Below are 26269 nucleotides of genomic sequence, written 5' to 3'. Positions count from 1 at the left end.
CGTTGCGGGGGTAGCAGCTTCAGAAGGGAGGCCCAGACTCAACTGGCTCCTCTCGATGTGAAGGAGCAGCGGCTCTACTCTGAGTCCCTCCCAGATGACTGAGCTACTTCCCCTATCTCTAAGGGAGAGCCCAGACACCCTACAGAGAAAACCCATTTCGGCCGCTTGTATCCACGATCTCGTTCTTTTGGTCATGACCCAAAGCTCATGACCATAGATGAGGGTGGCAACGTAGATCGACCGGTAAATTCGAGAGCTTCGCTTTTTGGCTTTCCGCTTTTTAAAATTTATTTCACTCATATTTTCACCAATCATTGATGACTATGTTCACAACACCATAGTTTTAAGCAACATCTGTGCTCATCATTGAAAATTTTCTACTGTAAGATTATTCGTAACTTCCTATGTCCCTGGCAGAAGGATGTAAATGTCAGAAAAATTGTACCTGGATGAATAAACTTCACCGCAGCTTCATTAGATTATCTCTAGCTGATGGAAGATGTGACTCAGGGAGACCATGCTAAAATTAAATCAAAGCATGCTTCAACAAAGTTTTAGCAAAATTTAATGCAATTAAGTCATATTCATCTAACCTTTTTGTTGTTTGTCTCTTGTCTCCTGAAAGATTGATGATTAATTCTTGTTCTTGTTTTTTATTTATTTATTGTTTTAAAACCTTGTGATTGTAACATGGATGTTCACACTTTCAAGAGTCACTGTATGTACATCTGGACAGAAACCGCTTCATGCTAAACAAAAACCGCAGCTCACTTTACGGTCAAATCACTCATTTCAAGCGCATTTGTTTCCGGTTGAGCAGTAACTTTGCCTCCAGAAAACCCCCACTTTTGTCCACACACACAACAATGCAGAGCTTGGAGTTGCATGTCTGTCGGAGTGAGGACACCTTTTGTTCAGAGCCGTGTGCAGGACTAATGAGGAGCAGTGTGAGCCAGAGGCATGTGCATGCAAACACCCACCCACACAATATTCACCTACAATAGCACACCCAAAATGACATTCAGCGAGGCCCAAGAACTCGCAGACTGTTGTCTGCAAGACAGTCTTTTATTGTTTCTTTAAGGGTTGCTGTGCATGTGGGATTTAGTCAAGAGTTTTGAAATTTGTGTGCGTGAGCGTGTGCATGTGCCTATGTGTTTTCTCCCGGAATAAAGGCTGGGCTGTGTTGTGACTACTCCTGTTACTGTGGAAAACCCCAATGCAAGCCATACCACATGCGTCAGCGATGGATGAAGAGCAGCATGAGAAGCAGGGAGACACCCACTTATGCATCTTTGTACCAAACCACATGCTGTGGGGCCTGATTTAGAGACAGGTGTAAATACTTACATAAAGATCTCAGCGAGGCTTTCGCAAATGCTCAGTTGGGGCCTGTTTGCAGTGCTTTCTAGAAATAGTAACCGTGTGTGAGAATGTGTACTTTCATGTCATTGTGAAATTTCTTTTGTACAGGCTTTGCTTACTTTTCGGAGTTCAAAATGTGCACTAACATGCAGTTACATAAGGTAACTCAGCAAGTGAAACTCAGAGGTGGGTAGTTACTAGTTATATTTACATAGTTACAACTGCCTAAAAATATACATGGGAGCTGTTATCCAGCACTGTACTTTTTACTTTTGTTTGAGCAACATTCTTAACTTCCCTGAATGAAGAATGTTTTAACCAAAGCAGCCTTTTTATATACCAGATTTTGAACATAGCTTAATCCACATGCTGTGATTAAATGTTGTGATCATTAGTCTGTACTTGAGAAACCTGTTTACCGAATACATTTTTACTCTACTCATCTTTTATCTTTTACTCTAAAGCAGAAGATTGTCAACTATGTCAAAAAAATTGACTGCGTTTGATTCCGCTTTAAAAATGAGCCTCTGTTACGATGTTAGACCACTAGAGGGCAGTCTCTCCTATGTGAAATTGATCAGCTTCTTTCATGTACACGACCAAAGAAGTATACATTCCTATTGCGGAGCAAAACTTATTTGCTCCTCAACAGATTACTTTTGTCTTGTGCTTTTTTTGTTGTTGTTGTCAAATATGAATACTGAAGATAGTAAGATGTATCTGGATATCAGACATTGACACGGATAAATACAAAAAGCTGTTTTGGATGTCAGCTATATTAACTCAAGACCCTTTTTTAAAAGTACTTTTCACCTAAGCCTAATGACTGCTTGTGCCACCCTTGGTGAGAACAGTTTCCATCAATCACTTGTGCTGACTAGCAATCAGTATTCTACTTAAATTTTGCTGTTTTTTTGAAGAACCTACTTATTTCTACCACTGGCGAGGTTTTCGGCACGAACAGCTCGTTTAAGGTCATACCACAACATCTCAGTCAAACTTAGACTCCAAAACCTTTGTTCCACTCAGGAACAGTCCTTACAACGCTGGTCAAGAATGGACTCAGCAGGTTCAGACTCCTTGTTAAATGTCTTGGATGCTCAGTGGATACAAATCCACCAACAGCAGTGTAAGTGTAGGTGTCTCTTGGCTGCGCCAACTATGCTGGAATGTTTGAAAATTGGTCAGGGCCCAGATTTAGCTTTCAGAGGGGTTAGTTACACTTTAAAAAGTCATAGGCCAATTTCAAGGCATCGAATTGCAAAGTCAGATTTCTGTTGAGTTATGTATCTATTGCAATTTTATTGCAACTGAAAGTAACATAGTTACTTATGATTCTACTATAAAGTGGAACTATTTGCCTAGAAAATGCATAAGACAGCCCCTTTAAAGTATTACCAAATTTTATTAAGGTTATGTATCTACGGGGACCCAAAAGAAAAACAAGAAAAGTTTCTCATGGTCACCAGATAATTTTTCATCCGCATGAGAAACTATGTGATGCACAAGAGAAATCATCAGGAGGTGAGCACAACAACATTTATTTTGTAAAAATTTTTCCTTCAACGTCCCTTAAAAGGCCTCTTATTTATCTGAGTACTCTATTCCTGTACATGACAACATGTGCTGTTAACATCTTTGGCAGCGTAAGTAGTTTTATCATTAAAACAATTATTAACATGCAAGCTTATTCCAACTGCATTGAAAGACATTTCAACCAGTCATGGGATGTGAGGCTCCAAACTTTACGTTGTTGGTTCTGCTTTAGCCATGTCTGTGAGAGACAAATAGATTGAACAATATTGTTCCGAGAATGAGAAATGGTCTTACCTAATAATAGCCTCTACTAGAAAAAAAAAGAAAGAGGGTGCTGAACAATGGGTGGCACAGTTAAATAGAGGGGTACAGAACGACTGGGCTCATCTCTGCTCTGTCCGTCCTACCTCTGTCACACGTGTTGCTCTTTTCGTCTATTTTAGACACAGGTAAGGCCTCTATAATGTGTTATAAAAATATTTTAGGCACATTGTTAGTCTGGTTGCATACATTTGACGGTATACGAAAAATGTAAATGTGAGAAGCTGGCATCTTACTTACAGATTGGTGCAATGTTGTTGTTTTTTCTTGTTTGTGATTTATAATTCCTCATATCTTTGAATCTAGTTTCTGTCTTGCTGTGGTTTCTTGTAAACACATATAAACAACAGAGCTGTATTTTACTGGATATTGAAGTAGTGTTTTTTTCAGATGTAAAATTTTGTTTTGCTTTGCCAACATGACTGCATCACAGCATCCATAAATTGCTAATAGTGAACTCTTGATCCAGGCTGGGCAGCTCAGCTCCTCTCCACAGCTGCCTGGTCTATTTGGGGAGATGGTTCAGTCCACTCCAAATTCCTCTGATGCAGTTAATCCTGAGGAGAAAGATGGGGATGAACGATACAAAAGGAGGCATCAGGGAGGGTTTACACTCTGGAATTTTCCTAATCCACTGGAGCAGATTTGTAGCCCACAAACCAAAAGGTCTTGTGCGGTGCCATTCATAACAGAGATTAAATAAAAATGGTGAGGGAATGTTGATACAGGGGGGAACAGAGATAGTGGGTGAGTGTTTCATAACTTTGTGGATAAAGAGTGGAAGCTTGTAATACTGAGGGGAAAGGAAAATATCATTCACCCAAAAACTGAAAATCATCAGTTCTGAGAAAAGACCTACAGCACTGATTTATCCAGCGGCGACGGACAGGAGAAATGTCATTTTAGAGCAGTAGCCTGGACACTTAACAAACTGCCATTCTACTGAAAGCTTTAAAGCTGTGCCATGTGAGCTATGCCTTTAATTCACTCCAATGTAAAATAAAAAAATAAAATGCTATTCCGACCAAAACAATTGTGGTATTGATGAGCTAGATAAAAGAACGGTAAATTGCAACTCAACTGTACTCAACCACAATAATTCAAATTTTGAATTAAAGACATTTTTCTCATTTGGTTTGAAACAAAATTAAAAATTTGATTTTGTTTAAAAGGTTACTGAAATTACTAAAATAGAAATAAGCTTTTAAAATATAGCCCTTGACAAACAAACTAAATTGTAGTGTTTCATTGGCAAATTGTGTTGGAAACAAGTTGGAATTTAGCGATAGCAATTCTGCTAAAACTGGTACAACCTTATATTGTTTCTCCAACACAGACATGTTGTAAACCATAAGTCCTAACAACAGCTCCTAACTTTGATTCAATTAATATATTCATCCAGAATATAATTTAAATAAACATGATAGTGTTATTATTCCCTGATGGACAGGATACACAATGAATGGGAACAATGGGTAAACTTAACCGTTGCTAATTGCTAATATTGTTCCAATAAAACCATCACTGAGTGCTACACTGACAAATACCGGGCGCTTAAATTAAATTTTATTTATTAAAAGTTAATAACAAACTTTTGACAGTCCCCCAAAATTATTATTTGTAAAGGGATATTTTGCAGTAATGTTTGACATTTAAATGCCAAACAGAGCATTAAACAGTTTAGAGAGTTCCTGTTAGACCCTACTCCACAATCAAGCATGAAGAGTGTAGACAGGTGATAAAGTCCATCAAAGGCTGAGAGACAAACACTGGCAACTGCTATGTTTCTAATCTCTTCTACTTCTCATCCAGAAAGAACTCATCAGCAGGATGCCTGAGCATGTGTGAGTGATTAAGCTTTGCCTTCCCTATATAGACCTTTGACTCAGTCAAAGGTCTATACAAACAAAACAAATATTGCTGCTTTTCTCTGAGATTGCTGTTAAATTGTTCCCCAATCTTCCTTTACAGACAAGAGGTAACACTATTTCTTAACCAAGGAATAATTTAAATGAGAATGCTTTGGTGTAAATGACATACATCTACTGATAATCTCCTGCCCATGCAGAGAAAATCCAAAATATCCGCCTCAAGGAAGCTGATGCTGAAGGTAAGAAACATCACTGTCAAATATTATATTCTGTTTTATGTAATGTAGGCATTTGACCACAAGAGAGCAATAGGGATGGACAAATACCATGTATTCCTCTTCTATGTGCACGTAGTCATTACAGCTGGTCACTAAGTAAGGGGGTGGAGACATACAGTGCAACACAGCATAGAAAATAAGGCACAAACACATATAAACACACATATGAAGTAATTACTTAACCTTACACAATTTTAAACTGTCAGTGGAAATCAGAGTTTCCAAAGAAAACCCAAGAGAACTTAAATCTCTCTTGCTGTAAGATACTTTTTCAACCACACCTGCGTGGCAGCACTGGACCATAAGAACCATAAGAACACATGATTTAATATTTTTAATACTTTTAATAATTTAAATTTGAACCAAGAGTTGCTAAGAGAGAATTGTTTGTCCAGAGCCTGATGGTGGCAAAGGCCAAGGAGGAACTGGAGCAGGAGATTCTTGTCAAAGAAGGAGAAAAACAGAAGTACCTTGCAGAGAAAGCGCCTCCTCTGAACACCGGTGGTTTCAGTCTTGCTCAACTTCAGGTACTAATCCACAAAATATAGGATTTTTTTCCTATATGTTATAAAAGACTCCAAAGCAGTCAACATGTGAAATCCTCTGAAATGTGTGTGTAGGATCTCTGTAGAGAGCTCCACGCAAAGATCGACGTGGTTGATGAGGAACGATATGACATTGAGGCCAAAGTCATGCTTAACACACGTGAGGTGGGTTAACAGTAACAATCATGCTTATCTTTAGCAATAGATAACCATATGATGGTACAACCCCACGAGAACACCCTGCAGCTGGCCAACTACATGTCTCAATTCTCTCTCCCTGAATCAGATTAAAGACCTAAACATCAAAGTTCTAGACCTCAGGGGGAAATTCAAGAGGCCTAATCTTAGACGCGTTCGTGTCTCTGCTGACGCCATCCTTCGCTCGCTGCTGGGCTCCAAGCACAAAGTGTCCATGGATCTTCGAGCTAATCTCAAGTCTGTCAAGAAAGAAGACACTGAGAAGGTGGGCTTAGAAAGACGACACTTCACAAACAGACAATCAAAACAGCCCAAGAAAGGTGAAACACTTTCCTCAGGGTACTGGTTTGTGACATTTATGAGATCAGTCTTCAGTATGCCATGAAGAACCTGAACAATGTGTTTATGTGTGTGTAAAAGGTGTGTTTGAGTAATCCAATAGTTGGCCAGTACAGGGTGGAGGTGTGGTACATGATACAAAGATCCAATTGTACACTTTTGTCACTAATTCTGCTCAGTGGACACCATTTGTTAGTGAGTGTGTACATCTTTGGATTAGTTCGTTTGGGCGGGTACCTGTGTGTGTCTGTGTGCGTGGACTGATTCGTGAATTTCTGTGAGCAATACATCAGAAACCAGTTCTACAAGTACAGTTAAACACTCTACTCAGTGGGGATTTCTGTTTTATAGCACAGGTCCCAAAGGCTTAGCAAACAAAAACGTTTCCTAATGCCGGTTATCCGCACAGCGTCAACAAAGAATCTTGTACGGGGGCTTTTGTAGATTTTCTTACATCATCTATTTGCTAATTTATCCACAGAAGAGGCCAGTCACCAAGCTTTTGGTTTCTGATTTGCATTTTGCTTTGTTTTTTTTTTATTTTTTTCCTGCAATGGAAATTTTCCAACTAATATTTTTAAAAATGAAATGAAAATTGCGTTTTTAAAAATATGCGCCCTGCTCAAGTGAAGCAAGTGATCATGCAAATTGAACAGCATGCTTGATATGGCTTCTTCATAACTATATCTATCTGCGGTGGGTTTGTGAGCTGTAACTCCAGGTTTTAAAGGAATAAAAAAAATACACAAATATGCTCTATTCAACATGGAAATTATGAACATTTACTGTGTTCAGTTGTCACCTTCATGTGTATTACCTTCAGTTTTTCTCATAAATTTCTCAAACTAAAGTGTAGAATGTCTCTGCTAAAATTAAAAATTAATGTTTTTTTATAAACCAATGCTATTACACACACACACACACACACACACACACCCACGCCCACACTTCTGATGCTGAACAGTGAAAGAAAAAAATTATAAACTCAAAATAAAGGACATAGAAACATATTCACAAAAAAGTGTATAACTTATCAAAATTCATTCAAATAACAACAGATATTAGAAATTCACTGTATCGCAATAACGTCATATATATATATAAAGACCAGAGGAAAGTATCCTTACTGCATACCTCCTTAACAGTTGTTCGCTTTGCATATCCATAAAAAACAAAATTGTTCTTTCATCCTTTTTTGAACACTTTATCTGGTTGAATGCAAATGCAAAATATTGGTACTTGGAAAAACATAGATTTCCATGTAACTTATTTTCTGATAGAGCTATAATGATGACAAATATATTTCAAACTCTGGGCCAACAAACACTTCAGACCATACAGGAGTGCAACCATGCAAAGGTCAAATGTCAAGACTCAGAAGCGCACTGAAGAATGACATGCAAAGCAGCACTACAAGATAGCATCTTACTTTCATGCAGACTTTTCTTTACATGTGCCCGAAGCAGGTTTATGTTTGCACAAGTACACAGAACAAACCAGACTCTAGACTTTAGGTAGTTAACTCATCTGCAGGTTTATTTCAAACTCTTCACTGTTATGAAAGTTGAAAGGTTAGGGGCAGACTATTTAACCTCAGATAAGGTGGGCAGTCTCTGTGTGTGTGTGTGTGTGTGTGTGTGTGTGTGTGTGTGCGTGTGCGTGGGTGTGTGTGTGTGTGTGTGTGTGTGTGTGTCTCTTGCTTTCTTTCTCTCTCTCTTAGACTGAACCTTGGTCAGAGTCTGACACACAACAGAGGAAGGTGTGGTCTCCAACAACAAGGCAAAGAGTCTCACTAACAGTGTGCAAAGCCTCACTGCCAGTTACAAAAACATAGTAATTAATACAGCAATAAGGTTGCTACACACGTTAATACACATGCATATAGAGAAGCTGAGTCAACCACGTTGTTTTGCCACTCATGCACATGTTAGCCAGACTTCCCTGTTTTGTTTCCCTATTTAAAACAAAAACTTGTTCAAGTTTTTGTTTTAAATAGTTTAAAACTCATTTTTTTGGTCAACATCCAACAAAAGCCTTATAGTTGACTTGGTGTAACCTGAAATCTAATCCATGTTTATTATTAGTTATTATTATTACTAATAATAATAATATTAATAATAATGAGAAAACATGACATAGCCACACTTTCACCATACAAGGAGACGACAGGCTCCCTCCCTCCCCTCTCTGTCAGGTGGAAGGCTCACCTCTGTGGTCATGTGACACCTCCATGAGCTGCACCTGGCTAAAGGTGGACTGCTTTGTGCCTCACCGACTCTAACTTTACTCCCTCCGTCAGAGAACTTGCCTGTTGACTTTTTCCCCACCATCTGCGAGTGAAATTGGAATATTTTATCACTTTCCTCCAACATGTCTATCAGTCGGAAAAACTGGTCGGCTCTGTCCAGGTAAGATTAACTCAGGCTTTTCTGTGAAGGGGACAATGACACCTGTTGTTGTGAAGTGTCAGTGACACTTTACACAGTTTCATTTTAAGATAAAGCTCTGGCTTCACTCTGAACAGGAAGACTGGATCTTAGCTACTAGATAATCTCGGGACAACTTAAAAAAAAAAAAAAAAGATTAATCATTTCCATGTTTTACTGTTTTAAGTCTTTAGAAAATCCTTATTTGCACTTGAATTGCAGAAACTTCTCCCTCGTGGTGATCTATGCTTTGCTTTGTCACTTAGACTGAAGTTGTTGATAAATTTCCCTAGGGAACTGTGAAGCTTGAACAAGTAGAACAGGTTCTGTGTAACGGTTATTTCTACTATTATCTCTACTGTTCAAGAAACCAAAACAGATAGATCGGCTTTGACAATAATTTCTCCATATGCTCTCTTTGTCTCGAAATCACTTTAATATTTGGCAACTATTGGATCCTTCTCTCGTGTGCATCCTCATTCAGCCTAGCTCGTCAGTGGACAATGGAGGATGAGGAGGAAGTGGAGCGAGAGAGGAGGAGGAGGGTGAAGAGCAGCAGCACGACCAACCAAGATGGGGACTCCAGCCCCACACCCGGGACGCCACCAACAAGTGGAGGCACCTCTGGGACCGAATCTTCCACTGAGACATCTCATGGCCTCAGCAGGTTAACTTCACACTTTGTTTGATTCATGCATATATAGCTGAGCAGCACAAAAAAAACATATAGAAACCTGACCGGAAACCGAGCCTACAGATCTTTTCAATGCTCTCTCTAGAAGCCGTCCGATCATAAAGGTGTGTGTGGTGTTTTCTCTCAGTGTTGAGCAGATACAGCTGGACTTTGTGGAGATGCTGCGGACGCGTGATGAAAAAAGGAGGATGAGGCAAGTGGAGGCATTAAGGCGGCAGAAAGAGGAAGAAGAGGGTGATTCAAAGGAAGGCAGAGGAGAAGGAGGAGAAGAAGATGCAATGGTGGTCCTTCTTGGGGAGTTGGATGAGGAGAAGGGCAATGTGTACAAACCACAACTGCCAACTAAAACATCTTCTTACAGTCCCACCAGCAGCGACAACAGCAGTACTAGAACTAGCAGTACAAAAACACAAGTAAGTAGATATACTTCTTGTTTTAAATTAAACCAAATTGGAGGACTTTCATGTGATTTAATGTCTGTTTCTGCACCATATTTCACCATATGAGGGAACAGTGTGAATCTATGAGTGTCCTTCCTCTGAGTGTGTGTGTGTGTGTTAACAGTTTTTATGCAAAAGTCCACATGCACTTATAGCTAGGTATATTTTTATCATCCAGTGGTTATCTCTCAGTAAGAGAAAGTGGGTGGGGTTAATGCATTACACATTCTTCAGTTTTCCTGTCTTGAGTTGCACAAGAACATTATGTTGGCCAAACAAGCACAGAAACAACAACAACTGTATACACAAGCTGGAAGTGTTCAAAAAGGTGAACACCCAAAGAAAAAAGTTTTATTAAGGATAAGTCAATACTGAAATGAATCAGGTATTTTAGCCAGGTAGCTACGGAGAGAATATCATGACCTTCTTAATGTTTTCTTGATGCAGAATGTGAGGGATTACAGCATAAAGGTTAAGCAATAGGAAGTAAAGGAAGTAGCTAAGGCTTACTTGTGTGTTATTTAAGCCCTAATAAAAAGAGAAGGAAACACCTTCTATTATTTTATCAAAAACAAACACCAAAAGGCATTGAACACTGACAAAACTACAACTAGGCTACACTAAACTTAAACAGGAGATGACTAAACTTTCATTACTGAGAGCAAACTGTCCACACAATCTTGAAACACTGATCTAGTAAAGGATAGATGAAGATCTTCCTGCACACTCGTCAAGCCGCTTAGCTCTGTGTATTGTTTCCCTGCTACTAGGTGGGTTGAGGTGGATCTTCACACACCATACACACTGGGTCTCGTCCAGCATCTGCTGCATGGTCCTCCTGTTCCAGTGATGCCATGATTAGTGCCTTTGTCCTGCCATTCAGTCTACACCCCTCTAGCCATTGGCAGTGCTTCTTTAAATCAGAGACTTTCTCAATTAGCTGGTGGTACGCAGGACCTTACGCTTTAAAGATGGCTTCTTCCTCTCCTTTATAAGGATTTGTTTATGCAGCGCCTCATCAGTAGCGAGTATCTTACAAATGTACATGAAGATCCTAAATAGTGTCTCTGATGGCTGAATGCCCTTGGTCAACCTTCTTCCTTTTATCATTCTGTCTCAGGGTGCTGGCTTTATATTACACGTTACAAGGTGCTTCCTTGTCTCGATATGAATTACCTATATCTCTTCCTTTGACCAGACCGTGATTGCAACAGGCTATCTGATGATTGGCAGAGGGTTTCCACTGGTGACCTGGACTTTGCTCTTCCCTTCCAGCTTGAATTTTTCAGAAGCTTTTATTTGAAGCACGAATAAAAGACTGGTGACTTCCTTACAGCCTTGTTTGCTGTATAGCCTGGTTAGGTTGATTAGTGATTTGATGCATTGTTCTTTTTTGGCTTATAGTTTAATGTTTGAGGTGATTTGTGATTGTTTCACTTTATTTCTGCAGGCTTGTGTTATCTTTCTTTCTCTGATAATCCGACTATAAGCTTTTCTGATAAGCTTGAAATCAATGCTGAAGGGAGGTTTTAATTAGCTTCTAGAGCTAATAATTTGCCCTTATTTTCAAGCTGCTGGTAAACTACATAAGAAAATGAAAGCGGGCAAAATGACAAACTGACATATATTTGGAAGTAATGTAGGACAGTATAAGCCAGTCTTTGTTTCTTTGTTTCCTCCTTTCTTTCTTTCTTTTTTTTTGGCAGCAAGCACTTTTTTGTTGCAGTAATAAACAGTGTATGACTGCAACACGCATGGTATAAACTGGGTGTATACTGCGCAGCTAAAATCTGGGACCCAAGTGTGGCGTTCTTCTGTCATTTAAAATACTGCTTCTGACTTCTGGGATGAACATTTTATATTACAGTTTCCTGTTGGACAAACGGTTGTCGTGAACTGTTTCCATTTGGACATCTGACAGATAACTCCTCAGTCAAATTAGTCAGAAATACTTACGAAACCTTCACTCCCATCTGCCCTATTTATACTTCACAATGTTCTGGCAACGACAACCCTGCAGTGTTGCTGGTATCTCACCCCACGCAAAGGGAAAGTTGTGTAAATCATTTCTTAAGCTCTACAGCAACAGAGTCTCAGTATGTTGGATATTGATCACTCTCTCGGGCCAGCTGTGTCGCCTTTGTCTTATAATATGAAGCTAAATTGGTTGCATGTGGTTGCGACAGTCTTCAAAATGCTTTTCTGTGCATTTGAGTCAATTAGACTTGTGAAAGGTGGAAATTGTTACAGCAGATCCAAATTTGTGTCCCGTGTAATGTTGGTGTTCCACATTTACATCACCTAGAACTGAATCTAACATTAAGATGTAATTCACTTTATGTTTAAACTGTGTTTCTTTTCTGGCCTGAAGGGTTTGGGGCAATGTGGAGCCAAAGCTTTCAGTCAACTCATTTGTGTTGGCCTTAGTGCAAGAAAAAGAAAAGTTATACATAGTTTTTGTAGATAATTCAATTTTTCTTGGACATACAGTGTTTAAAATATGACTGTTGCAAAATGGTAAAATGCTAAAAGGTTTAGAGTTAAACATTGAATACTGCTGTGCAACTGACCATGCAAAACCTCTAGATAAGAGGTATTTAAAGTCATAATTTGAACCTTATCTGGTCTTACACATACAGACTCACGGTATAACTGCAAATTAGGACATAACTATACTGTGTTATGTAATGTAAGGTGTGTTACAGGTACATATGTACAAAAACATTGAAAACATTCGATGGGCTCTGACTAATTATGTTTACTGTATTTTCTTTGTATTTGTTTGGTAGCATGAAAATGAAGAGTCATCCATCAGAGAGCCTGCACCTAAACCCAAACCAGCCTCCAGCTCAGCGCGCAAGTTTGTCAGGTTAATAATGGGATTTTATATTTATTAACATGTAGCTATTAATGAGATATACATATTTAATGAACATTTATTAACCCTGGGGCTTGTGTGCAGTTTTGGTACTTTGCAAACCATAAACTTCAATTCTGATAGAATTTGATGTTGTAGACCAAAACAAAGTAAGTCATAGTTGCAAAAATGAAGGACAAGAAAATATAATTTTCAGCTTTAGAAAACAAAACATGATGCTTGTATTTTTACAGCCCCCTTAACTACAATATTGCTAGGACATTTTTGTGTGACTTATTGACTCCAGAAGACTGCTGTTGAGTTAGTAAATTCCACTTTTGAGGAAACTATTGAAGACGTTTACAGTAGAGCTACAACATGTTATGATGCAATATCTCGAGCTGTAAATATTTTACAGAGCCATGTTCGGTCAATCAGCCAAAAATGGAAGATGAAAAAAGCATGCTCTAAAACTTCAAACTTGCCAACACATAGTCATCCACCATTCAAGCCTGGCACTAGGAGGATTATTCAAAGAATCAGTTTTAAAAAAGGCCACTGTTACTTGAGACGATCTGCACAGATCCACATCTCAGGAGGGACATTGTGTGAAAAGGGCAATTATTAGTCATGTACTCCAATAATGTCATCTTTATGGAAGAGAGTCAGGAAGAAAACAAGTCTATTTTAAAAGGGTTTTTTTTTTTTTGTTTATTTGTTTTGTAAGCTTAATCTTAAAGTTCCTGTGTGTTTCTGCTGTTGCAGCTCTGTGTCCATTTCCCTTGACAACCCTCCATCTGGCCGTACGACTCCCATGAGCCCTGGTTCTCCGTCAGCACCTTTGTCCCCCCGGGATCCGTTCCCCTCACCCTGCCAAAGCCCCATTCAGAATGGACATGCACAGGAGGTAGTCCAGTATGCACACTCAAATATACAGACATAAGCCATAATTTACAGCTTTATCTCAACTTCCTGTTTTGCTTGTCAAATGAATTACCAAGTTCTCACCAGGTGAAATGCTTTCTTTGTAGAGCAGCTTGACTTGATATTTACTGTATATTGGCAATATGTTAATTAAACAGATCTGAACTTAATTTTACTCACAGCCTATCAGTTCAATTAAAGAAACAGCACCCCCTGATGGCTGAAGAGTAAAAGTTTAGGCCTTTTTTTTTTTCAACAGTGAAAACACAGAGCTAGACCCGCAGAAAGTTAACAAATACGCACATCTGCGGCCCATCTAAACTCTGACTAGACGTAGCAGGAGGCTCATCTGTGTTTTCGTTCAGGTCAGCTCCAACGGCTCTTCCACCACTGGGAAATTTGAACAGGCAGCCAAACCTGCCTTCATCAGACAGAGCTCCAGGACCATATCTTTCAGGGTAAACACTCACACGTGCACACGAATGCACACGTTCTTCCCTTTAAATGCCAACATTGACCTCTGCCAATTTGACTGCTAATCTTACATCAGCTTGCTCGTCTATCAGCTCGGCAGAATTTGCTTGCGCAGCTCAAAGCTTTGACCTCATGTTGGTATCTAAAGCAATATTTACAAGCTGACTGCCTGCTTTGTTAAAAAAAAATCCAAACACATTACAAGAGAGAGCAGATGTAGAACATTAGCATTCAGACGTTCAGAGTAAGTGCTGCTGGACGCACAGATCCTCACTCAGGCTTGTCTTAACGTAGATGATGAAAAAGAAGGAAGAGGAGAGCGCGCCGCTCCAGAGGAGGTTAGGATCCCACCCCGTCAGTATTATTGCAATTTTTCATCTGTTTCTAGGTTTTTGATGGGTGATTTGTTTGTTTTACTGTAGTGCCAGTGTCCGAATGGCATCGAAGAAGTTTGAAGCAAAGACAGTAAGATAACTTCATTTTCTTTTGCTTGAAGCGATGAAACTGACCAAATATTTTCATTCTATGTTAATCAGCTTAATGTGGAGGAGCTGACTGTGCACACTTAATAGAGACACATCCATGCCAGCTGAATGAAATGAAGTGTTGTCTTTGCTTATAATACTTCAATGTATTTCCTGTTTGGGTTTGGACTAGGACCATAACGAAGATGAGGATAAGGGATCTTTCCAGAGAAAGTTAGTATTTATTTATTTTTTTTATTTCAGAACTTTTTCCTCTATATTTCCAGTTATTATTTTAATCATTGTAGTTTTTGGTGAAGAAGTGGATACATGTGTTGTGTATATTCAGCTCTAGGCAGAGGGTCTCGTCCAGATCCATCAAGGAGAAGATGGAGCGTCTTGCTCAGGCAGCACAGGTCAGACCCGCCACCCTCACAGACTGACAGTAACACAAACACTCAGTTTTTGAGCTTTTTTTTTTTTCTTTTTTTCTAATTGTAGAATTGTAGAATTGTAGTGCATTTGGAAAGATCAGCTAATATTTTGAACAGTTTTGGTGTTAGCAGTTTTAGTCCATGTTGAAAAAGTGAAGTACAAAATCATTCACAATTATATACTGCCATGCACAGAGTTTGAGCTGTTGTGGATGAATAAAGTTGCAGCTTGCAGTATTTGTTTTTGACGATAACGTTGAGAACAACATCTTTGAAACGTGCGCAGCTTACATTTGAAGTCTTTCAGAGACAAAGTCAGGACAAAGATGGATGTGGAAAAGCCCATGTCTCTAGATTCACTGCTGTTCAGATTTCTGTGCATGTGTGAAAGGAGCACAGATTCTATCATTTGTGTTAAACTAAAGATATCCAGCAGTTTTCAGCACAGAATATTAAACTTGTTACTTATGTTTAAATATAGAAAGTACTCCTGGACAAGTCCTTTCATGTTTTTGTGTGTCATTTCTGGCGATTCAAAGCCCTGGTTCATTAATGCAGACAGAGGCTCACACTAAACCATGTTCTGTAGGAGGTTCCTTCCTTTTAAAAGTGGGTTTTCCTTCCCACATGCCAAAAATGAAGGATTCCTGAGAAGTCCCAGCATGATGCTATCAACTGGTGCTACATTCAGAATTTATCCCTGAGCATTACCATCTGTGTTTCCTTAAATAGATAGCTTTTTACTGAATGGGACAATAAAGTGAACTTCACTGTACTATACATCACAAAACACACTAACTCATTTTGGTCATTTATACGAACCTTTAAAAACGTGCCTTAATGGGTTTATGAACACTTTATTTGACAAGGCATGCATTAAGCTGACATGTCACTGTCATGAAGACGGAGGAGTCTTCATGAATATTTACGACTGTTGTCATTCAGTAAATAATGACTCTTTTACTGCAAAGTTACATTAAAACTTCTATTAAAAGCACATTAAAAGTGTCAACTTTGTATTAAAAGTGCCATTATTTACCGACAGTGTCATGTCAGTCTTTTGCACGCCCTGTCAAATAAAGCGTTACCTCAGTGATTATATGTCTGTGTCTCATTACTTTTACCCACTACTCACTTTAAAATAGAGAACAGATTTTAAATCTTTTAGAACAGAGGCCTCTTGACTCTCATTGTCTACTTAGTTGTCTATCAGCCTGAACAAGCTATTAATATTTCTGTTGATTGTTTTTTTTTCTTTTTCTGCTACTTGTGTGCCTCCAGAAATCTGAAGTGCCACGCTCTCCGGATGTGACCCAGAGGACCCTGTTCCTGCTGGAGGAAGTCTCAAGGAAACGAGGCTTGTTTGAGAAGGATCAGCAGGCACAGAGCCCCACCAGCCCTGGAGTTTCCAGAAGTGTACTTTCATTTATTATTATTATTTTTTTTTTTTAACTATACAATTCCTAATATTTTATTTTTTTTGTCATATCTGCCAGTGTGCTCATGCAAAAAACAAACAAACAAAAAAACACACCAAATATTGCAAAATATTTGTATTTGTTTTTATCAGGAATTTAGAAGCTTCACATCAGGAATGTCAGATCGCATCAACACCTGGCTCAACAAGACCAATCAACCAGGGTCTCCACTCAGCCTTGTAAGTGTGTCATTTTATTTAGACTGTCTCTGAAATGAAACGAAGTGAAACGTATATGTTTGCCCTCTGTGAAAGCCAGAGGGCAGCAACACTCTAGAGTCGGGGTGTAGCGTCTAGTTTCTGCTGCTCCCATTCCAGTTTTCAGGTTTATTGCGGCGTTATTCTGCTTAGAAACTGCTGAGTCAGAAACAGCAGGAGGTTTGGACCAAATCAAAACTATAGGTCAGATTACAACAGCCATTGCTTCCAGGTGTTACACTATTTTCTATGTCAACTACCGGAGCTTTTTGAGTGGCTCAGTTCTTAAAAGGAGGCTGTAATTTCTTAATAGACAGATATAAAGCTATATATAAAGAACTAACAAAAAACAAAACAAAAAAACAAAACAATTTCTTTTATCAAGAAATATTCAGATATTGGTGTCCAATCTCGCATTTTACTAACCCCGGCAATAAAATTATTTATTTGCACCTTGAATAAAATTGTAACTTTTTGCTAATCTTTAAACTTCAAACTTCAAAGTTTTGGGTTTTTTTTTATTTAGGAGATATTCCATTAAAATTAAACGCATGCAGTCACTTTCTGGTATGTGCATCATGTGACAACATTTTATGATTTGACATTAGGAATTTATTTGAATTTTATGGTCTGCTTTCAGAGTGAATCTCTTTTAAATGTTTTTCACTCTTGGATATTTAAGTGGAAGGATTATTTTTATATTGGTTTTTTTTCTTTCTTTTTTTTGACTGACTTGAATAGAATAGTATAGAATATTCAGCAGAAATCCTGGTGAATGACTCCTAAGCTGCTACCATCTTACTTTTGAAACTCTTTTTTTTATATATCTTACTTGAATTCTTCAAAAAAAGTTAAAATTAATATCAATATATCTGAATTTGTGGAAATACACAAGATGTCCCAATTTCTTTTTCTGTCTGTCTGAACATTCGTCCACTGTCTGTCTCTTTGCAGGACCTGAGAAATGTGGACATCAGCAGCAAAAGGAGCCTCTTTGAGAACCGAGGGGAGGAAAGTGCCTCAAAAATCAGTTCTGGAAAACACCAGAAGTGAACGGTAGTTACCTAAACTGCCTCCTCGCCCAAAAAGAAGTAAACACAAAATTATCATACCAACTTACAAGCAGGTTTTGCAATATTAATTTCTTCAAAAGTCTGACTGAATGTTTGTTTTTACAGGGAAGACGAAGTCTTGGATGTCGACGGCCGACCTTTTGGCTTCTTTATTTTTTATTTTTTCACCGCTGAAGCACACAAGAGGGAGAAATAAAACAGTCCCGCCTAGAAGGATCCTTCTTTTCCGCTTTTTTAGGCTCTTACCTTACTCTTTGCATTGCTTATTTGTGTATGACTTGTTTTGCATTCTAAAAATAAGATGAATATGCTTGATTGACTTGTAATAAGTAAATAAATAATTTGAAAGCAAATGTGGCAAAATGAGAGCATCGCCACTGAAATTGAAATTACGCAGTCGTTTGCTTTACTTTTAATTCACTTTTCAAGCACTTTAAACTGGGGGAGGTCTTCAGGCTAATGATGTTTATTGAATGCAAAAGTTGTAATTTAAAGAATTTTGTCTCCTCTTAGATTTGGACTTGTGGACCAATTCTGCCTGTCAAAGAAATAAAATGTTTTCCTACAGAAAGTGTCTGTGGCGGTTTTCTTCAAATAGAACAATAACAGACGCCTTTTATCTGGAAAGACGGAATGCAGATAAGCGCTGAGTGCCTGTGTGCTTTTTTAGTGGCAGGGCACTATTTAAACTTAAGTGTGTGTGCGTGTGTGTGTGTGTGTGTGAGAGTCAGAGTTGGTGTGCAGATACGGTTTTATCTGGTCTGTTTTTGCACGTTAACGCCACAGCCGGTGCTCCCAGCAGCCTTTTTTGGAGTTACGGGGCGAGTATGAGCTATCTACAAAGTTATTAATAACACAACAGGGGCGTCCTAAAACTTCTTCCCCTCATTATAGTCCCCAATCTCACCCTCAGTGACACTCACCAGTCAGCAAAGGTTAGGAGCTGCACCTTGAGCTCTCTTTCTGTCTTGTTCATCTTATTGCCTGCTCAGGTAAAGCAGAGTGAAAAGTTTTTCTTTGTTGTTGCTGTTTTTTTTGTTGTTTTTGGTTTTTTCTGGCTTCATGACCTTCGGGTGAATTAACCGAAGTTGCATTTTGATGTTCAGGTTCACCTGAACGTGCCCGACCATGTCGGACAACGAGGAAGTGGCTGAGGAGTGCGAGTAGGTTGAAAGCCTGTTCTCTGTTGTCTCTGGAATTACTCCTGAACCAAACTGAACACGTCTCCCTGGCTGCACCCACACGACTTAGCGTCACAAACAGAGGGTTTTTTTTCCCCCCTCTAAGCATTTGTTGCCATTACAGCTAAAAGTTTCTGAAGTGATGATGGATTGTCACGCGTCCTAGAAAAAGTTAACTTTGTTTGTTTTTTTCCGCAGGGAGGTGGAAGGTAAGACCTCATGAATCACGAGGCACAATGACGTTCCAGAAAGATCGGTTCTGCCGTCTAAACACATTGTGCAGAGCCATGTTTTCTTAAACTAATCCCACATGTCTATTTTATCAGCCTGCTGTTACTGTATTTCACATTTGACCTACTGTACATCTTCACATTAGCATATGTCTTAAAAGGTCAGAGGACGACCGGCTTTGTTTGTGCACTAAAAGTTACAGCTTTTCTCTCACTGCTGTGGTTAATTTTATTTTAAGTGTTACACAATAATTATCTTTTACTTTTTGAATCACTAATAGCATCAGCATCGGGCACTATTCCAAGTAGAGTAGTTGCACTATATGTGATTGATTTGCTCTGTGTTTATCTTTCTGCTTCACTGTCCGTCAAATTTCCTCAACTTCACTAATTGGACGGAGAAGAAGAAGGAGAAGAAAAAGAAGAAGAAGAAGAGGCCGTTGAAGGTATTTCCAGCTAATGAGTCATGACACTGATGAGCGTTGACGTTAAATGTTTCTTCCTGAATATTTTGTGTATGTTTCTAAAGGGTGCCAAACCATTACCAGGGCAACAGGTGGAATGAAAACATTGTTATTCCTGAGAAATATTGTTTCTGTTTTACAGTACATCATTACAAAGGTTTGCAACAACACTAAGTTATTTATGTTAGGCTACCAATGAGTCACACTGATCATCTATTTGTTTTAAAGTGACAACGATCAATGAACCTCCAAGCTTTAAACAGATCTTTTATTTATTTATTTATTTATTTATTTATTTATTTATTTATATTGTTTTATTTATTACTTTGTCTACTTTGTCACTCATAGCATTTTGCAGTGAGTTTAATAATAATAGTGAAAAGACCAGAGGGCAAAATCAAGTTTCTAAACTAAAAATAAATAAATTAATAATAATAATAATAATAATAATAATAATAATAATAATAATAATAATAATAATAATAATAATAATAATAATAGAGATATTAAGTAATTCAAAATAAAAGTGGCAGCATGTGAAAAGTCTGGTGCTAATAGAATTATTTCCACTGACCGCTGATAAGTACCTACATAAGATTTGCAGGAGCCAACATATTAACAAACGGCACCAAAGTGCTTAAACGACAAAGTGATAGTGTCATCATGCAGCTGCTAAAGAATTCGTTCCAAACAGTGACACGGAGATATAAGCTTCTTCATGCATGCACCGAAAACCAACGCTTGACAGATTCTGGGCCGCAGTGTGGGATAAATTGTGTAGCTGCTCGCCATGTCAAAATGATTCCTGGCATTAGGTGTGGGGAGCAATAGGGTATGACTTAAGGTCACCACTCAGTGATTCAGTGAACTTAGACAGAAAAGCTCTGAGTCTCCATCGCTCAGCAGTATGAGTCAGCTGGGCACCAAATTTTCATTTATTGTCTGCATGCTTGGTGTGGCGCCCTAATTACCTGTACCCATCAGTTTAATCTTCTGTGCCATGCCTGTCATCGCCTTTCACCACGTGCAGCATCTTCATCTGTGTATCTGTTTTTTTTTTCCTGAAGTAACCGTGAGGGAACGCTCCAGAAGTTCACACAGTTCCAATCAGCCTTGTGCTTTCCACTGCAGGCGAGCAAGAAATAGAACGGCAGGAGGCTGAGGAAGGTGCTACTGTGAGCACAATATCTAGACAAACCTTCTTGACTGAAAGCAAATGTTGAAACGGTTGGTCAAGGTCAAGTAGAATCAGTTAACGGGAAAGAATTTGCTAAAAAGTAAATAAAATGTATGGCTAAGATTAAAGAGAAACATAAATTATCTAAGATTATCCTACTTTCTAACATCCCACTATTCAATTAATCTGATGAGAAAAGGAAAGGTCGCATTTATAAGTAAACGAAAATGGTATATTATACTACTGCGATCCCATAAATATTATTAAGCTCTGATCTGCTCAAGGTTTAAAGGTGATCGCGGCTGAAACCAGATATTTTGTATGCGATATGTAAATAGGATCTTTTTTTTCCCCTCTCTGTCTGAAAATAAAGCTGACCAAAGAGCTCCTGTTTCTGGTCAGTTAGGATTAACAGAATTATTTCTTGCTGCTAAATGTCAAAATAATTAGAAGATTTTTTTTTTCTTTAAGATCTGTTACACAGATTTCTCTTAGTATTTGGTAGAATTGCCTTTAACGTCAACAATGTTGCCTTATTTCACCTCTGCCTACATATTTTGTTACACACAGAGATCAGGGCTCTAAAATTTAGAAATGGTATTTAAATTTAAATAGTCTTTTTCTAAAAGTAAACAGTTTTTTTTTCTATCTCTCTCCTCATTATGTCGTTTCATCCTGTCTTGTTCACCAAGGACATCTGGAAAGCTGCAAAAAGAGTTCAAACGAGGCAACGGCTCAGTAGCACACCCTACTGCTATAAAAAAAAAAAAAAGTTTTTTTTTACTGTTGTAACATTACAACTCTCTCGGTGTGCCAACAGATGCGGTCCAACAGGAAGATAAACCGGCAGAGGAGGGCGATGAAGAACAAGGTGAGCGTCTCTTTTATTGGTATTTTTAAGGATTGTTTCTGCTTGTGAGGACCAAGCAGCAGGTCGTTTTTCTGTCGCATTTTGTATTTAATAGACATCTAAGCGATGTTGAGTATTCGCGAATCGCGACCAATCGCCACAACGGGCAGGAATGTTGCGCACTCTTCTCAGTGCGCAACGTTCTGCAGGTTTCATGAGAGGTCACACAGACGTGTTTACTTAGCCAAACCAGACACAGCCACTGGAGAGTCATCTACAGGCCTCCTTTCCCTCCCAGCCCTGAGGCTCTTAAACATTAGTCATATTCACACGTTTGGCATTTCTCCATCTCTCATGTCTGTCTTACTGTGAAAGGAGAGGCATGATACGGAAGACGTGTTTCATCCTTGTGCCTGATCTGCACCTGAATGTTAAGAAAAGTTCCTATGGGGATCTGCATGTGTCATGTGAGAAAATGTTTAGTTTGGCTGTGGATAATTATTAAAAGTGCCACAGGCAAATAACAAAGTTAGTCATTTTAATCAAAATGACCAAGTCAAACAAAAACAAAAAAACACCTGTTCATTGAGAATAAAGAGCCAAAAACTTTTCAATCTCTGCTGTTTTATGAATAATAGTCTAATAGATGATAAGTTAATACATGCGTGCAAGTAATTCTTTAAAACGACGAGGTCTGCAGTGTTAAAACAACTATAACAAAAAAGACTGTTTGAAAACTTCCTTCGTTCCTTTAAGATACATAAACAACATTTGAGTTGTGGCATTTTGATTTGACAGGTCATCTTTTTAGAGTTCGCAGTCCTTTGTCTGGCAAGATCCCAACACTTATCAAGACCTGTCTCTCTAAAGAAACACAGAGCTTAATTAAAGAATGTGGCTGATGATGGAAACCTTCCCTTTTGGCAGCACAGAGAATTACTCAGTACTTGACTTTATCAGTAGTCTGTCCTGTGTCTTTTCCTGGTTCTTAACTTTGAGCCACAGCTATTCCAAAACATTTCTCGCTCGTTTGACTTTTGTAACCACAATGTCTCAGCTATCTGTTTCAATTTGGTTTCAGGTGAAGGGGAGGCAGAGGAAGAAGGTATTAGCAACGGTCCACACGAATAATGGCACACATTGCACCTTTTCTGTTTGTTTGCTCTTTTGGATGAACTGAAGCTTTATTTTAGTCACGCCAGAGATAATTTCCTGCTAATTTAAGGTTACAAAAAGACGTCTTTGTTGAGACTTGGTTGGACTTCCTGGCATGTTTTGGTATGCTCTGGGCGAATGGGTGCGCATGGGTGTGTGTGTGCCTGTGTGGTCTGGTTTAGCTCATCTCCGTAATCTCTTCTCTTTGTTTTCCAACTCCACAGAGGAGGAGGCCAAACCAAAATTCAAGTAAGTAACACTAATAGGCGAGCACACATGTTTGTGCTCAATGTAGACTTTGCTATCTCTGTACCAGAGATGTTTTCTTAGTTATCAGTGAGAGAAATGCAGCTCAATTAAACTGAAGAGTTTGGGAGAAAATAAATGAATAAATCACAAGAAGTGATACTTCCAGTCTTATGTTCAAATTTAGCAGAGTTGTCTTCCAAGAAATTATAAATCACTTCATGCTTCCTTCTGTTGACAAGCTCTAATGAGATGCTACTTACATTTTCAAGCAGGACTTGGTACCTGCCCACACTGCAGGGGTGCATCAGTGCGTCCCTTTAGAATTATGGTGTCAATGTGATGCATTGGCCAGCAACCTGACCTGAACCACGTGGAAAACCAATACAGTATTGTCAAGACGAAGACGAGAAACAGAACAATGCAGACAAACTGAAGGTGACTAAAGCTACCTGGACTTCCTGATCGTCTCAGCAGAGTCACCAATAGGCTGAATCCATGTCACTCTGCACTGGTGCAGTAATTCATGCTAAAGAAGCCCAGCCCGGGTATTGGATGTATAATATATTCTGCCAAGAACATGGGTAAAGTTTACAGCAGCCAGGCATTGATGTATATATAATATTTTTCTTTTATTGATCTTAGGTTTTATTTAAATTTTCTGGGGGGTTTTCCCCTCATTAGCTGCAAATCTTATTCAATTTAGCAGAAGAAGGTGCTTCAGATGCACCTTGTAGTGCTTACAGACTTTATTCTGTCTTTTTAGACCATTTATTATGCCCAACCTCATCCCTCCTAAGATCCCAGATGGCGAGAGGGTGGATTTTGACGTAAGTAACACGTCTCTGGATCCATATTATCGATTGAAAGCGCTGCTTTCATTCGTTTATTTATTTATTTTTTTAAATTTTACTGTGAATTTAATCATTCTGAATGCGTGCTTCTGCAGGACATACACCGTAAGAGGATGGAGAAAGACCTGATGGAACTCCAGACTTTGATTGAGGTTCACTTTGAAAGCAGAAAGAAGGAAGAAGAGGAGTTCATTAATCTCAAAGAGCGAATTGTGCGTGCCTTGATTACACTTTGGTAGAAGATGAACTAATGAAACCGTGCGGCAATAATGGCAAAGTGCTACAAACTGTTTCAGGAGAAGCGCCGCTCTGAGCATGCGGAGCAGCAAAGGATACGCAGTGAGCGAGACAAAGAACGTCAAAAGCGACTTGAGGTTGAGATGTGTTGCACTTGCTTGTAATATATACTAATACTACTAATAATAATTTTTATTGCTATCTATTTTACTCGATGGTTGCATGTTTTTGTCTTCCAGGAAGAGAGGGCTCGCAAAGAGGAGGAAGAGGCAAAGAAACGAGCAGACGATGACGCCAAGAAGAAAAAGACCTTGACCAGCCTCCACTTTGGAGGCTACATGCAGAAGCTGGTAACAAAATAAGGATTTTTCATAAAAATCTAGTCTCGACAGATCCACAGAGTGTTTCATTTTCCCAGAACGAGAAGCGAAGCGGTAAGAGGCAGACAGAGAGGGAGAAGAAAAAGAAGATTTTGAGTGAAAGACGTAAATCTTTGGATATCGACAACTTGGGTCAGGAGAAACTCAAGTGGGTGGAGAGAAATTCTGCCGCATCACTGAACGTCTCTCCTCATGTCTATAAGAATGTAAGAGTACTAAAGGATAATTATAAAACCTCACTTCCCAGGGAGAAGGCCAAGGAGTTATGGGAGTGGATGTATGAGCTGGAGGCAGAGAAGTTTGACCTGCAGTACCAATTCACCAGGCAGAAATATGAGGTGCCTGTGTGCGCCAGCTGGCAACATTTCTACATCAAGTAAAACAAAACACACTGCCACAGTAACATTTGCGCCTTTCCCCCCCCTTTGTTCCAGATAAATGTGCTGAGAAACCGTGTGAGCGACCATCAGAAAACGTGAGAATCTATTTATCCTTTCAACCAATAAACACGCTGCTCTCATGTCAAGCCTCTACTAGCCAGTCGAAATGAACATCAGCTCTCACTCTTGCTGCAGGAGAGTCTTTTTTTTAATTTTTTATAACAGCATTACTGCCACGTAAAACACACATCTCTGCATCTCCTTCACAGCGTTTAGGAGAAGTGTTATGTTACAAAACAGTATCCTTAGCTTTGAACACCTTACAGACACACAACTCATAAAATCTTATTAGTCGTGCACAGAAAGCTGGCATGTATGAAAAAGGAATAAAGATGGAAATTTGCAACAAATCCCGTTAGGAGCTTGCAACAGTCTAGGTATGGAGGACACACGTGAAAGATTGTGTTTTCTGTAAATGAGACCTAAGCTGTAACGTTTTGGCCACCCAAACATCATGCTGCTGATGCCAGAAAAACCAACACTGCACATCACCCTGAACAGCCCATCCCAACGGAGAGAATATGGAGAGGAAAGCATCATAATGTTGGAATGGTTTTTATTTCGGTAATGACAGTGAAAATGGTCGGAGATACTTGCAACCTAGTATTGACTCGAAGGGTCGGAATAAAGATGTTAAAGTTTTCTATCTGATTCTCAATCGTCACCTAATTTGTTTTGATTTGTAGCGTAAAATACCAATAAGCTACATTGAAGTGGAGGGGGTTTTGCACAGCATTGGAGTAGCTTGTGAAGGATGATTGGGTGGGAAAGAAGACTTTTCTTTTTCCTCTTCAGTGTCCCATGCAGACAAAGAAGCTCAGCCTGAATCCTTTACCTCATGAGCTGTTTTTCTTTTCTTTCTTTTTTTTTTTCGGTTTTCACAGATCCAAGAGAACAAAGAGAGGCCTTAGGAAATAGATGACCTGCTATGCAGACTAAGCACCTAAATCAAGAGCTGGCGTTCTCACCACACCCAAGTTACACTTTTCTCCTCAACGGGACACTTTCTAGTGTATTGCATAATAACATATATTCAGTTGGGTTTTTTTTTTTCTCCAGTTACATTCTTGGAACAGTGAATATTGTGCAGGTGTAAATAAAAGCTTATTTTAAAAACCAGCTTTGAGCTTTTTCTATTTTC

At 38.9% G+C, this 26269-nt stretch overlaps 3 protein-coding genes across 3 annotated transcripts; all 3 read left to right on the top strand.

The window, feature by feature from the left end:
• Positions 1-3254: 3254 nt before the first annotated feature.
• tnni1a (troponin I type 1a (skeletal, slow)) lies at positions 3255-8734 on the top strand. The gene is made up of 9 exons (XM_044128805.1): positions 3255-3350; positions 5035-5066; positions 5194-5200; positions 5291-5332; positions 5767-5898; positions 5992-6081; positions 6203-6379; positions 6935-6958; positions 8648-8734. The coding sequence occupies exons 2-9, from the start codon at positions 5053-5055 to the stop codon at positions 8732-8734; spliced, it is 573 nt and encodes a 190-aa protein (XP_043984740.1). The 5' UTR covers positions 3255-3350; positions 5035-5052.
• lad1 (ladinin) lies at positions 8140-18496 on the top strand. Its single transcript, XM_044111200.1, has 14 exons — positions 8140-8861; positions 9364-9546; positions 9701-9986; positions 12803-12882; positions 13636-13777; positions 14160-14252; positions 14563-14606; positions 14691-14733; positions 14926-14966; positions 15082-15148; positions 16448-16582; positions 16737-16823; positions 17796-17932; positions 18020-18496. Exons 1-13 carry the CDS (start codon positions 8824-8826, stop codon positions 17892-17894), a joined length of 1338 nt encoding a protein of 445 aa, XP_043967135.1. The 5' UTR covers positions 8140-8823; the 3' UTR covers positions 17895-17932; positions 18020-18496.
• A 284-nt stretch (positions 18497-18780) lies between these two features.
• tnnt2a (troponin T type 2a (cardiac)) lies at positions 18781-26247 on the top strand. The gene is made up of 15 exons (XM_044111327.1): positions 18781-18906; positions 19021-19077; positions 19294-19304; positions 19730-19771; positions 21787-21837; positions 22898-22921; positions 23196-23220; positions 23984-24047; positions 24167-24283; positions 24368-24445; positions 24548-24658; positions 24727-24836; positions 24936-25026; positions 25123-25163; positions 26013-26247. Exons 2-15 carry the CDS (start codon positions 19043-19045, stop codon positions 26044-26046), a joined length of 834 nt encoding a protein of 277 aa, XP_043967262.1. The 5' UTR covers positions 18781-18906; positions 19021-19042; the 3' UTR covers positions 26047-26247.
• Positions 26248-26269: the final 22 nt, after the last annotated feature.

This window comes from Gambusia affinis, linkage group LG01 (genome assembly GCF_019740435.1).
Source record: "Gambusia affinis linkage group LG01, SWU_Gaff_1.0, whole genome shotgun sequence".
Taxonomy (NCBI): domain Eukaryota; kingdom Metazoa; phylum Chordata; class Actinopteri; order Cyprinodontiformes; family Poeciliidae; genus Gambusia; species Gambusia affinis.
This window is presented reverse-complemented; position numbering and strand designations above follow the sequence as displayed.

Coding starts and splice junctions, on each gene's coding strand:
- tnnt2a (XM_044111327.1), top strand. CDS start 19,043: ATGTCGGACAACGAGGAAGTGGCTGAGGAGTGCGA. Junction 21,838..22,897: donor GGAGGGCGATGAAGAACAAG/GTGAGCGTCTCT, acceptor ATTTGGTTTCAG/GTGAAGGGGAGGCAGAGGAA. Junction 25,027..25,122: donor TCACCAGGCAGAAATATGAG/GTGCCTGTGTGC, acceptor CCTTTGTTCCAG/ATAAATGTGCTGAGAAACCG.
- lad1 (XM_044111200.1), top strand. CDS start 8,824: ATGTCTATCAGTCGGAAAAACTGGTCGGCTCTGTCCAG. Junction 9,987..12,802: donor CTAGCAGTACAAAAACACAA/GTAAGTAGATAT, acceptor TTTGTTTGGTAG/CATGAAAATGAAGAGTCATC. Junction 16,583..16,736: donor GCCCTGGAGTTTCCAGAAGT/GTACTTTCATTT, acceptor TGTTTTTATCAG/GAATTTAGAAGCTTCACATC.
- tnni1a (XM_044128805.1), top strand. Junction 6,082..6,202: donor TCATGCTTAACACACGTGAG/GTGGGTTAACAG, acceptor TCCCTGAATCAG/ATTAAAGACCTAAACATCAA. Junction 6,959..8,647: donor GGCCAGTCACCAAGCTTTTG/GTTTCTGATTTG, acceptor CCTCTCTGTCAG/GTGGAAGGCTCACCTCTGTG.